Source organism: Miscanthus floridulus, chromosome 6, assembly GCF_019320115.1.
Source record: "Miscanthus floridulus cultivar M001 chromosome 6, ASM1932011v1, whole genome shotgun sequence".
Lineage (NCBI taxonomy): Eukaryota > Viridiplantae > Streptophyta > Magnoliopsida > Poales > Poaceae > Miscanthus > Miscanthus floridulus.
In genome coordinates, this window is record NC_089585.1 from 137581495 (window position 1) to 137595230 (window position 13736).

At 55.0% G+C, this 13736-nt stretch overlaps 1 protein-coding gene across 1 annotated transcript; it reads left to right on the forward strand.

The window, feature by feature from the left end:
- The first annotated feature begins 4417 nt into the window (after positions 1–4417).
- Positions 4418–4723, forward strand: LOC136461327 (uncharacterized). Its single transcript, XM_066460668.1, has one exon. The coding sequence runs from the start codon at positions 4418–4420 to the stop codon at positions 4721–4723; it is 306 nt and encodes a 101-aa protein (XP_066316765.1).
- The last annotated feature ends 9013 nt before the right edge of the window (positions 4724–13736 follow it).

A 13736-nucleotide genomic window follows, 5' to 3' on the forward strand; every position in this document is an offset into this window, starting at 1 on the left:
CAGCTGCATGCAGCCTTTGAATTTGATGAAACAACTCAACCAGGCTGGACCCCTGGCCGCGACATGCACTATCTAGTACACATTCTACACGTACGACAGGTGTTCGAGAAATATGTGGTGCGTCCGTACGTGGCATCCAAATCCGTGTTACGTGTCCCGCCGTCGGACATACATGCACGTGGCGGCGGCGGCGCACGGGCCGGGGCATGCACAGAATGCAGGTTAGCTACAAGCGAGTCACCGGGTGCAGTCCAAGGGAACACATTTCTTTCCAAGTAGGAGTACGTACACATAGCATAGCATGGATCACCCACCGACCGCAGCAAGTACGGAGTACGTACTTGTTGGGTTCATAAACCCGGGGTTCCTCGGGGACCGGCTTCCATGTCAGGGCTCGGTCTAGGAGGACGGCCTTTTTTCTTCTGGACCGGCCCGAGAGTCTAAATTCAACAGACTGGAGCACTCGCTTCAGGCCCTGGCCGCCTTCGGCCCATCTTTCCGACCGGAGCACTAGCTCAGGCTCAGGCCAACTCCGAACGGCCTCTCCAATCGAAGCGCTAGCGTCAGGCCCCGACCGCCTTCGCACGGCCTCCACTCGGAAAGCCTAACCCGAGGACCGTCTCCGACTCTGACCCCATGTCTCCGACCGGAGTTCATAGAAAACCCTACCCATCGCTATTCTCCGACTGGCGCGCCAGAACCAACTAGGGGCATCCGACCGGGGACGCCCGCTCGGAAAGAACCAGAAGGCGTACGAAGGAAGGAAAGACGGGGCTTGCAAGTCAAACCATGGCACCAGGGACCATACCCTACGGAACAGTACTTTACAACCGCCCTGCCACAAACAGTATTGTAGGCGCCAACGTTTACCTCTACAGTATTGTAGGCGCCGGTCAAAACACCCGTACGGTAAGACCCCCATGTGCCTCTGGGCATCAACAGTATTGTGGGCGCCGGAATTCACCGTACCAGGTGAATGTGGTAAAGCCATGCCTCCAGTCGATGAGACAACATTTTTGCAGGTACTGACGTCCTCCAGTCTTGAAGAAAGCAGCTCAACCTCCCACATATACCTGACATTCTACAGTGACATCAACAGTATTGCGGGCGCCCACCATTATCCCATCCCCGTCGGCGTGGGCAACAAGGCTTAGAAACGTCCGTACTCTCTCTCCCTTTCACTTGTAAAGCCATCCCCTTCTTCTATAAAAGGGGATGTGCTCCCTCCAAACACAGTTAGTTAACCCAAGTCGACTTCTTCAAGTTTAGGTTCATTAGACCAATAACTCGCAACCCCTCAAGCACACGCTTGGACACTTCGTTCATAGCATAGCTCCTGTCGATCTCGGCCCTTCCGACCGGACCGACCAGACACCCCATCTCTCTCTCTCTCGTTTGTAACCCCACTACAAACTTCGAGCACCTAGGCTTAGGAATAAAGTCACCGACCGACCCACACTGGACATAGGGTACGTTGCCTGAACCAGTATAAATCCTATGTCATTGAGTGCTAGGCTACCTCCGATCACAACGTGCAGCAAAACTATAAATATTTACTAGTTGGTCACTTTCTGTACCGACCGTTGGCGCCGTCTGTGGGGAAGACGCTGTATGTTCAACACTTTTTTGGTAATCGGATGGCCCATTTTTCCGCCACCCCCCCCCCCCGTGGTGGGCTCAGGCGATACGATTCGCTTCGGCTCGATGGAATTTCCCGCACTCTCGCCCGCCGGGATGCGGGTTCCACCCGTCTTTGAGCCTTCCTAGGCCTTCTGCTTCGAAAGCCTGGACTTCGTCGCCGACCGGCTCGACGTACTCCACCTCCACGAGGAGGCGCACATTCCGGCACCCGTCGAAGGGGCGCCCTCCATCGACTCCGGGACGCGCGACATCTACGGCGCGACATCTGCGCTTCTATCCGAGCAAACTCTCTACTCAAACCCCGTTGTAAGTAATACATGTACTGTTTCTTACTCTTCATTTACTATCCCTAATCGAGCACCCGGAGAGACTGTGTCGTCCACACCGCAAACACCGCACGATCGGTTCCCCTACGGCCTCGCGTCCCTGTGGATACGTACGCCTGGGGACTCCGAAGGGTGCTAGCGCCTTTCCCCCCACATCCGAATTCGTGGGAATGGCAGGCTGTGCTCCTATCGCTTCCCACGAACCCTTGAATGGTGAGGGCGTGAGCGACGATTCCAGCGTCGGCAACGTGGCACCACGCCACCGTCCGTCCCGGGAGTGCGCCATGGCGGACGCTCCGGGATAGCCGCCGGTGGTTGTGGAATCTGCACATACTCACACCCCTCCGGACCCACGTGCGGAGGCCCTCGTGTCTGCGCAAGCGCACGCCGAGGAATTGTGACAACGGCGGCAGAATCAGCCGCTGCCTGCGCCGGCTCGGTTGGCCCAGCACGTCGCGCCCCACGCAAACGGCCTGGCGGGTGGCGCCCGGGGTCGTGCCCGTTAGGTCCAACACGACATCGTGAACGAAGGAAACAATGTCCCACAATTCGCCCGGGCTGGCCAGAATATCGCTGCTGCAGCGATGCTTCTACGCGGTGTTCCCGAGCCCGTCGACCCTCAGGAGCGAGCAGTCTACCGGAACCTCTGGGTTTTAGTAGAAGCCGCTGCCGTCCAACAGGCGGAAAGCTCCGCGTCACGACTCCGACGCGCGCCCTCTCTCCCCACCAGGGGAACGGGGACGCGCCAAACAGATCGCTCCGTTCGCTCACCGCTACAGCCGCTAGGACCGGCTCGGAGTGCGGTAGTCGCGCCATGGTTCGACTGGGCGCCTGCTCCACACCTACCATCGATACATGAGCGGCCCAATCCGCACCAGGACGCCCGTAGCGCCATTGGCGACTGGCATCGGTCCCAACGTAATAACGCTATCCACCATACGGCGGCAGGTGCCATGAATCCCAGCCAAACCATCGAGGGAACCGACGAAACGCGCCCCAGGCGCAGTCACCGGCCGGACGACCAGAGCCCTAGCCTCAAGGGCCCAGGGCCTCGAGCCTTCAGCCGGTGCATCTGGAAAGCACCGTTCCCACAGCGTTTCCGGCCACCCACCAACATCACCAAATACACTGGGGAGACAAACCCAGACATTTGGCTTGAAGACTTTCGGCTCGCCTATCGGGCCGGAGGAATGGATGATGACTTCTTCATCATTCAATATCTTCCCATTTGCGTGGGGGAACATGTTCAGGCGTGTCTCGAATTCCTTCCGCACGATAGCATCCACGACTGGGCGGACCTCAAGAGGGTCCTCGTCGGGAATTTCCATGGGACATACGTCCGACCGGGGAACTCCTGGGACCTCAAGAGCTATCAGTAAGAGCCCAACGAGTCCCTGCGGGATTACATCTATAGGTTCTCCCAACGATGCAGCTCCCTCCCTGACGTCGTCGATGCAGACATCATCAGCGCGTTCCTCTCCGAGACGAACTGCGAGTCCCTTATCCACAAGCTTGGCTGCTTGAAACCCCGTACCACCTGTGACCTGCTTGATGTAGCCACCAACCACGCCTCTGGCAAGGAGGCGATCAGAGCAGTCTTGAGAGAAGGCCGGGACAAGGTCAAAGCCAAACGCACGGACCCGGACGAGGGCCCCTCCACGTAGAGGGGCAAGAAAAATAAAAAGGATCAACGTCGGTCGGACAGCACCCCGCTGGTCGCTGCGACCGATCGCACAGTCAAGCAGCCCCATCAGGGACTGCCTGACCACTTCAACAAACTCATGGACGGACCATGCCCCAACCACACCTACCCTGTCAAACACCTCTACAAGGAGTGTGAGATCCTCAAATGTTTCCTCCGGCAGGCCGGCGGGCCAAAGGAGGGAGACAGCAAAGAGGCAGCACCCAAGAAGGGAGGTACGACAGGCAAAGACGCAGACGACTTCCCTGACACTGATGAATGTATCATGATCTTTGGCAGATCCGACACCATCTGGACCAAGCGACAGCATAAGGTTCGCTATCGAGAGCCATGCGTCGCTGAGTCGGCCATTCCCTCTTTCCTCAGCTGGTCGGAGTCTCTGATCACCTACGATCAGAGGGACCATATCTCCCATGTTGCACGACTAGGACACTATCCGCTCATCGTCGACCCCATCGTCCGCAAGAAGTGGCTTACGAAGGTGCTGATGGATGATGGTAGCGGCCTCAACATCATGTACATCGACACCCTCGACGCCATGCGCATCCCCTGATCGGAACTCTGCCCGGCAGGCTCCCCCTTCCACGAGGTAATCTCGGGAGCGCAGGCATACCCGCTCGGGCAGATCAATCTGCCCGTCACATTTGGCAGCCGAGCCAACTTCTGCTCGGAGGTCCTCACCTTCGTGGTGGTGGACTTTTCAGGGTCCAACCACGCCATCTTGGGGCGGCCATGCTACGCGAGATTCATGGCAATCCCCAACTACACCTACCTCAAGCTGAAGATGCTGGGACCAAACGACGTCATCACTATGAGCAGCGTGTTCTCGCACGCCTTTACGTGCGACCGCGAACACTACGAGCTCACCACTGCGGTCGTCAACTCGTCCAAACTCCCACGGCTCGGGGAGTTGTCGGTCCCGGTAGCCCTGGACTATAACCAACCAACTTCCTCATTGGCCTTCCGCCTGCTCGAAGAAACCAAGACGGTGGGAATTGACCCCACCAACCCAACCAAGATAGTTCGGATCGGGACCCAGCTCCCGGCCAAATAGGAATGCGAGCTCATCGACTTCCTGCGCGACAATCGCGATGTCTTCGCATGGCAGCCATCTGACATGCCAGGGATACCCTAGGAGGTCGCTGAGCATGCACTATGCCTTTCCCCAGGCTCTAAGCCCACCAAACAACGCATGCGTTGCTTCGACGATGAAAGGCAAAGGGCCATAGGCGAGGAAATCGCCAAACTCCTGGCGGCCGGGTTCATCAGGGAGGTCTTCCATTCTGACTGGCTCGCCAATCCCGTCCTAGTCAGAAAGAAGACCGATAAGTGGAGAATGTGCGTCAATTATACTAGACTTAACAAAGCGTGCCCGAAGGATCATTTCCCATTACCACGCATAGACTATATAGTTGACTCCACCTCGGGTTGTGAAATCCTCTCCTTTCTGGATGCCTACTCAGGCTATCACCAGATCGCGATGAAAGAGTCCAATCAGCTCGCAACCTAGTTCATCACCCCATATGGTTCGTACTGCTACGTGACCATGCCTTTCGGCCTAAAGAACACTGGCGCCACCTACCAAAGGTGCATGCAGCAATGCTTCGCCGACCAAATCGACTCGCTCGACCAGCCCGATCAGGCCGAGCGATTGAAACCAACAATCGCCGTCTATGTTGATGACATAGTGGTCAAAACGGCTCAGGCTCGCGACCTGATCGCAAACTTGGCCGCGACGTTCGCAAACCTCCGAAGGTTCAACATCAAGCTGAATCCCGAGAAGTGTGTTTTTGGGGTTCCAAAGGGGAAACTGCTTGGATACATCGTATCCGAGCGCGGCATCGAAGCCAACCCCAAAAAAATCACGGCCATCTCCAACATGGGCCCCATACACAACATCAAGGGCGTGCAGAGGCTCATTGGTTGCCTGGCTGCCCTAAGCCGCTTCATCTCCCGGCTCGGCGAACAGGGGATGCCGCTCTACAAGCTCCTCAAAAGGACGAACACCTTTGTCTGGACTGAGCAAGCCCACCAGGCTCTCGAAAGCCTCAAAACGTCCCTAACGTCGGCCCCAATCCTCGTCGCTCCCGAGCGGGGAGAACCCCTCCTCCTTTACGTCACGACAAGTAGCCATGTGGTGAGCGCTGCCCTGGTCGTAGAGAGGGAGGAACCGGGACACCAGCTCAAAGTGCAGCGACCCATATACTTCATCGGAGAAGTGCTTACCGACCCCAAGGTCCGGTACCCCCAGGTGTAGAAACTCCTATATGCCGTACTAATGGCGACCAGGAAGCTCCTATCCTACTTCACTGACCACGAAGTCATGGTCGTCACTTCATACCCACTCAGAGACATCGTCCGCAACCGTGATACCGCGGGATGAATCTCCAAGTGGGCTCTTGAACTCATGGGCCACGACATCAGATATACCCCCCGCACCGCTATTAAGTCTCAGGCTCTCGCGGATTTTGTCGCCGAATGGACAGAGGTCCAGCTACCAATCTCGGATGTCACCCACGAATACTGGACAATATACTTTGATGGGTCCGTAATGGTGCCTAGCTCGGGAGCTGGAGTGGTTCTATTCTCCCCGGATGGGAGTAGGCTCCGTTACGCCATCTGCCTCCACTTCTCAGCTTCAAACAACGTCGTGGAATACGAGGCCCTTATCAACGGACTCCGCATCGCCATCAAGCTCGGCGCTACGCGACTCTACATCCTTGGCGACTCAGAACTAGTCATTGATTAGGTCATGAAGGAGTCCTGCAAAGCCCCCTCATGACAGCATACTACCAAGAGGTGCGCAAGCTCGAGGACAAATTCTAGGGGATCGAACTGCATCACGTCCCTCGAAGGGACAACGATGCCATTGATTTCCTCGCAAAACTAGCCGCCAGGCGGGATCCATCCCCAAGCGGGGTCTTCATCAACGACATCCACGAGCCGTCCACTCGCATCTTGGAAGGTCCAACCCAGATGCACCCCGATGCCCAGCCGATGCTCGGGGGCTCTGACCCCGACGCCCAACCAGCGCCCAGGGGCTTCGATCCTAGTACCTCTACGCTACCCGCGAGCATCGCCGTATTGGCGCCCGGTCAAACCGATTGGCGAGTACCGCTACTCGCCTACATCCTCGAAGAGGTTCTCCCGCCCGAAAGGACGGAGGCTCGACGAATCGCTCGACGTGCCAAGACCTTCATCGCACTCGGTGACGAGCTCTACAAACGGAGTCCATCATGGGTACTCATGAAGTGTATCCTCACTAGCCAAGGGAGGGATCTCCTCCTCGAGGTTCATGCCGGCATTTGCGGGCATCACGCGGCCCCAAGGTCGCTGGTCCGAAAAGCCTTTTGCCAAGGTTTTTACTGGCCCACCGCACTACGAGATGCAGAGGAAGTCGTTCGCAGGTGTGAGGGATGCCAGTTCTACGCCTAGCAAACCCATTTGCTGGCACAAGAGCTCCAAACCATTCCTATCACCTGGCCATTCGCGGTCTGGGGCCTCGACATGGTAGGACCCCTCAAAAAGGCCCTGGGTGGTTTCACTCACCTACTCGTAGCGGTCGACAAATTCACCAAGTGGATAGAGGCCAAACCCATCACCAACATCCGGTCGGAGGATGAAGGGTCGAGATGGCGACTAGAGGGGGGTGAATAGTCTTTTCTAAAACTTAATCGCGTCGGCTAACCGATACAAATGCGGAATTAAAACTATCGGTCTAGCCAAGACTATACCCCACTATATATGTTCACTAGCACCTTGCAAAGATAACAATTATGCAACAAAGGTGCCGGGCTAGCTAGAGCTCTCCTAATCAATTCTAGGTGCAAGGTCACACAAACCTATGCCACTAGTACTTTATGCAATGAGGGAGCTCCTACACATGCTAGTAAGCAAAAGCACAAAGCTAACTAAGCTCACTAGCAATGCTCAATAACAAGGCAACTAATGCCTAATTAGAGAGCGCAAATACTTAGCTACACAAACTAAGCAATGTGACTAACAAGGTTACTAAAACCAAATTAGCCACGCAAGGGAGCTACTTCTATGCTACACAAGCTAGAAGGTAATTAGCAAGCTACACAAGCTATCTAATTACAAGAGCAACTACACAAGCTTAATATATATAAAAGTAATCGCAAGCTTGTGTAATGGGGATGCAAACCAACGGGAAGAACAAGGTAGACACGATGATTTTTCTCCCGAGGTTCACGTGTTTGCCAACACGCTAGTCCCCGTTGTGTCGACCGCTCACTTGGTGGTTCGGCGGCTAATTAGCATCACCCGCTAAGCCCGCACGCCGGGCGCCGCAAGAACCCACCCCTTAGTGAGGGTAGCTCAATGACACGCTTTACTAGAGTTGCTCTTCGCGGCTCCCGCGGGGCGAGCACAAGTACCCCTCACAAGCTCTTCTCCGGAGCTCCGCACAATCTTCTTACAGGCTTCGACGGAGACCACCACCAAGCCATCTAGGAGGTGGCAACCTCCAAGAGTAACAAGCACCACCGGCTTGCAACACGATCACCTAGTGCCACTTGATGCAACCTCACGATGCAATCGCACTAGAATCGCTCTCTCACACTATCGGATGAACACTATCATGTATGTGTGAGATGGAGGGCTCCCAAGCACTACTACACAAGCCACCAAGGCTCTAGTGTGCTCAGCTGTCGGCCCAAGGCCGGCCATGGCCTCCATTTATAACCCCATGGGCAAATAGAGCCGTTACCCCTTCATTAGGCAAAACTCGGGCCGACCGGACGCTCCGGTCCGATCGATCGGACGCTGGACCTCAGCGTCCGGTCACGCGATACACGCCACATGTCCCCTGCGTTCAACGGTCATCTTCCGATCCAAACGGTCATCTGCCGACCGGACGCAGCACTTCAACTGACCGGACGCTGGACCCTCAGCGTCCGGTCGTTTCCAGTAAGCTCCCGAGCATGACCGGACGCGTCCGGTCAACTCGACCGGACACAGCCCAGCGTCCGGTGCTTAACCCTAAGCACTGTGCCGACCGACAGCCTGACCGGACGCACCATTTCAGCGTCCGGTCGTTTCGGACTCAGCGTCCGGTCACTGTTAAACAGTGAGACCGAATTCCTTTCTCCTCTATCTTCTTCACCCTTGGTCCAATGTGCCAACCATAAGAATTTGCATCCGGCGCAATAGAAAATAGGCAATCCATTTTCCCGAAAGCGCCGAATCCCGCCTCGCAAGCTCGGCGGGAGGGAGAGAGGGACCCAAAACCCATCTCACCCCTGCAAACACCACCTCCTTTGTAAATGTGCCAACACCACCAAGTGTACACCATCATGTGTTTGTGTGTTAGCATTTTCACAATCATTTCCCAAAGGATGTTAGCCACTCGACTTGCCACGCCACTCGATCCTAGCGACAATGCAAAGTTAGATCACTCGAGTGGCACTAGATGACTGATATGCAAACAAGTTTGCCCCTCTTGATAGTACGGCCATCTATCCTAAACCCGGTCATAAACTTCTCTACACACCTATGACCGGTGAAATGAAATGCCCTAGGTTATACCTTTGCCTTGCGCATTCCATTCCATCTCCTTCAATGTCGATGCAACACATGCACCAACACGATCAACAATGATATGATCCACTTCATATCATCACATGATCATATTGGTTCATCGATCTTGACTCTACTTGCTCTTCACCGTTGCCATCGTCCATCGGCGCCAAGTCTTGCTCAAGCTTCACCGCCACGCGGTCCATCACTCCAAAGCCTTCGACTTGCCCTTCACGCTTGCAACCGGTCCATCAAGCCAAGTCTTGTCTTGATCTTCTCCACCTTGATCACATGACTCAATGTCATGTCTCATGTGCATTTAAGCTCCTTCATCATCACATGTGTGAGCTTTGCAACATCTCCAAGTGTCGACGAAATATGGTCGGCAGTCCACCGAGGGGGGTGCCCGTGGTGGTAGATTATCGGTAGACGGTGCGTATAATCAGGAACCAGATGGTGACACAAGGCGCAGAGACAGCGATTTAGACAGGTTCGGGCCGTCTGGTCGACGTAATACCCTACGTCCTGTGTCTTTGATGTATTGTATTGAGATGTATACAGATTAACCTGTCCTCTAGGGGACCCTTGCCTCTCCTTATATACTCTGAAGAGACAAGGTTACAAGTAAAGTATCCTATTTGGTACTATTACAATATCTAGTACAGCTTGTAGCCTTGCGATGTACAACTTGATCTTGCGGGCCGGGCTACCTCCGGTGGTGCGGCCCATGTATACCCATGAGGGTATAGGGGGTCTATCCCCCACAGCTAGTCCCCGAGCGCCTTGTATCCTTCGAGTAGCGCCGTCTTGAGCTTGCCAGAAGGATGTAAGGGGCTCAAGATAAAATTTGAAAAATATTTCCCCCGAAGTGTGCCCACTTGTATTTCTGAAAAGAAATGTAAGTGCGTCTTGAAGCGTAGCGTCCTTGATCATCAGAGGCGTAGAGGTCAAAAAACAAACACATTCACCGCAAGGTGAAGTGTGCCCACTTAGTCCCCGAGCCTGGTAGTAGGTGACGTAGGCACGTGGTGCCAGGGTCTAAAAAGAATTCCCAGTTAAGTTGAGAATCCAACCGTCGTACAGGCGATACAAGATGCACCGGTAGGTGCATCGTACCGATGTAGTCCCCGAGCTTGCTGGAAGGCGAGGTATGAGCCTTGTAGCAAGGTCTAAACGAGAAAGAATATCCCAACTGTATGCGAGTCGTCAGTCGCATGTAGTTGAAACGCAAAGTCCCTGAGCTGTGGTCGGAGAGTGGTCAAGGCAGTCCCCGAGCACAGGTCGAGGAGCGAGCGACGAAATCCCCGAGCCACGGTCGAGGCAGTCCCCGAGCACAGGTCGAGGAGCGAACGACGAAGTCCTCGAACCGTGGTCGGAGAGTGATCGAGGCAGGCAGTCCCCGAGCACAAGTTGAGGAGCGAGCGACGAAGTCCCCAAGCTCTGGTCGGAGAGTGGTCGATGCAGTCCCCGAGCACAGGTCGAGGAGCGAGCGACTAAGTCCTCGAACCGTGGTCGGAGAGTGATCGAGGCAGGCAGTCCCCGAGCACAAGTCGAGGAGCGGAAGACGAAGTCCCCAAGCCGTGGTCGGAGAGTGGTCGATGCAGTCCCCGAGCATGGAGTGGTCTGGCGAGAAGTCCCAGAGCACGGAGTGGTCTGGCGAGTCCCCGAGGGTCCCAGAGCACGAAGTGGTCTGACGAGTCTCCGAGCACGAGGGTGGTCTGGCCAGAGTCCTCGAGCACCGTAGTGGTCTTGGCGAGCCCCGAAGCATGAGCTCATTGACCGAACTATGTTCCTGAAAAATAAACACGGAGAGCGGTAGTACATGATGATGTACGAAATATATTGATCTCTCTGTAGGAGGTGAAGTAAACACTTGGTGTTCGGTTGGCGATGAATTATACTTGGTATAATATTCAAAAAATAATATTGGCTGCTTTTAGCCCTTTTGTTATGTAGCGGCGTAGCGCGATGTATTAACCTGTCCTGAAGAATGCGCCAGCCCTGGGCTGACCAACATCTCGTAGCGCGAGGTACGGAACGCTGCCGCGCGTAGAGTGCCAGTGTTACCAGGGAGCGACTGCCGACTACCCGTAGCGCAGAGGGCGGACTCTCATGCACGCGTGGGGTGGAGCCGGAGACAGTGCCGGCTCTGGGATTCTCAAGCAGGAAGGAAAACGTATCGGCGAACCGTTGTGAAAACTTATACATGTTTTGGACTGTATGTATGGAGAAAATTCGATGCGGAGCGCACCCTAAGGGTGGTCGGCGGAGGTGTATGATGATCGAAGAAATTTTTAATTAAAAATAATACTTAGCTTTATTGACGACCGGTGGGTGTAGTCGGCGTGTTGCGATGTTCGAGAGATGGCTTGACGTGTCGTTGGCGATGAAGTTGTCCGGTCCTCGAGCTTTTTGACCTGTCGTCATGACTGTGGTCGTGATTGTCGTAGCGCCGTTCTTCGCGGCGATCATCATTGCGACGTAGTCTTGTGGTCGAGGTGGTCGGAGCTCGGCGGAGCTGCTCGGGACGTGGTCGACGTGGTCGGAGCTCGGCGGAGCTGCTCGGGACGTGGTCGCGGTCGACGTGGTCGGAGCTCGGCGGAGCTGCTCGGGACGTGGTCCGTGGTCGACGTGATCCGGATGGCTTGCTTGTGGCTCGATGCAGTCGGGCGGAGTAATCGGCGTGTCGTAGAGGCGTAGTCGGACCGCGTTGGCCGTGCAAAGGCCGGCCCACGAACGTGCGAAGTTGTGACGTTGCCTTTGTTCGTGCTGATGCAGACATGCAGACGGCCAGCATGGATCGCGGCCGAATTCCTGCAACACAGTAGATGCATGCATATATCCGAAGACACATATGAAATTGTTAATCGAAATAAAAAGCATCACTTAGCTGGTGCAGCATCAAGCGGAGACGCCGATCGATCAGTAGCTGGAGAATCGCTCCACGGATGATATACGTGTATATGCATGATGAGCTTGCATGGCGGTGTATATCGGACACGTTGCTTGCGTAAATCATGCATGCCTTCCTCTTGCTAGCTTGCTGTAGTACGTAGGTGCACAATTGTACACGGTGCCGATGCGCTGGTACCCAGCCAGCACATACACAAATCCTCAGCACGTGCACGAAATTGATTCGGAGATTGATTCGACGCTGGAGAGCCGGCGGGCACTGTGCCGATCCTAGATCCATGGGGTCCCATGGTGGCGTTATTCCTCGTTGCTGGAGGATGTCGCCGTGGGACGTCAAGTCCTTGCTGGCCGCCGCGTGCAGCCGCCAAGATCCGTGCCGCCGAGAGGACGTGGAGCCGTGTGCGCCGAACAGGATCCGTTGCTTGACTCCAGGTATCAAAACTTGCTGCCACGAATCCACAACAAGTTGCGCCGTAGCGTCAGGTCGCCACAGATGATGTTGATGTTGATTTTGAGATCCCATCTGGTTCGCCATGGATCAGCACGCACACCCCCTACCTGGCGCGCCACTGTCGACGAAATATGGTCGGCAGTCCACCGAGGGGGGTGCCCGTGGTGGTAGATTATCGGTAGACGGTGCGTATAATCAGGAACCAGATGGTGACACAAGGCGCAGAGACAGCGATTTAGACAGGTTCGGGCCGTCTGGTCGACGTAATACCCTACGTCCTGTGTCTTTGATGTATTGTATTGAGATGTATACAGATTAACCTGTCCTCTAGGGGACCCTTGCCTCTCCTTATATACTCTGAAGAGACAAGGTTACAAGTAAAGTATCCTATTTGGTACTATTACAATATCTAGTACAGCTTGTAGCCTTGCGATGTACAACTTGATCTTGCGGGCCGGGCTACCTCCGGTGGTGCGGCCCATGTATACCCATGAGGGTATAGGGGGTCTATCCCCCACACCAAGCTATTTTCACCTTCATGGCATATGTTGCTCACACACATGTACCTGTGGACTAATCACCTGTGTATCTCACATAAACACAATTAGTCCACCTAGGTTGTCACTCAATTACCAAAACCAACAAGGACCTTTCAGAGGAGGCAGTCAAATTCTTCCTTGACATCATCTACCGATTCGGCGTTCCCAACTGTATCATCACTGACCATGGGACTAACTTCACCAGAAAAAAGTTCCTAAACTTCAGCGATGGATACGGCATCAGGATCGACTGGGCCTCGGTCGGACATCCACGAACTAACGGTCAGGTCGAACGCGCCAATGGCATGGTCCTCTAAGGACTTAAGCCACACATCTTCGATCGACTCAACAAATACGTCGGACGATGGGTTGCGGAGGTCCCAACGATCCTCTGGAGCCTGAGAACGACCCCAAACTGATCTACGGGATTCACATCCTTCTTCCTAGCCTACGGAGCCGAGGCAGTGTTGCCCTCCGACCTCGACCACGGCGCACCAAGAGTGAAGGCTTTCGACCGCGACCGAGCCATGGAGGCCCAACAAGACGCAGTCGACCTACTCGAAGAGGCCCGTGAAGCAACCGTCATCCGCTCCGCTAGCTACAAACAAACCCTCTATAGGTACCAC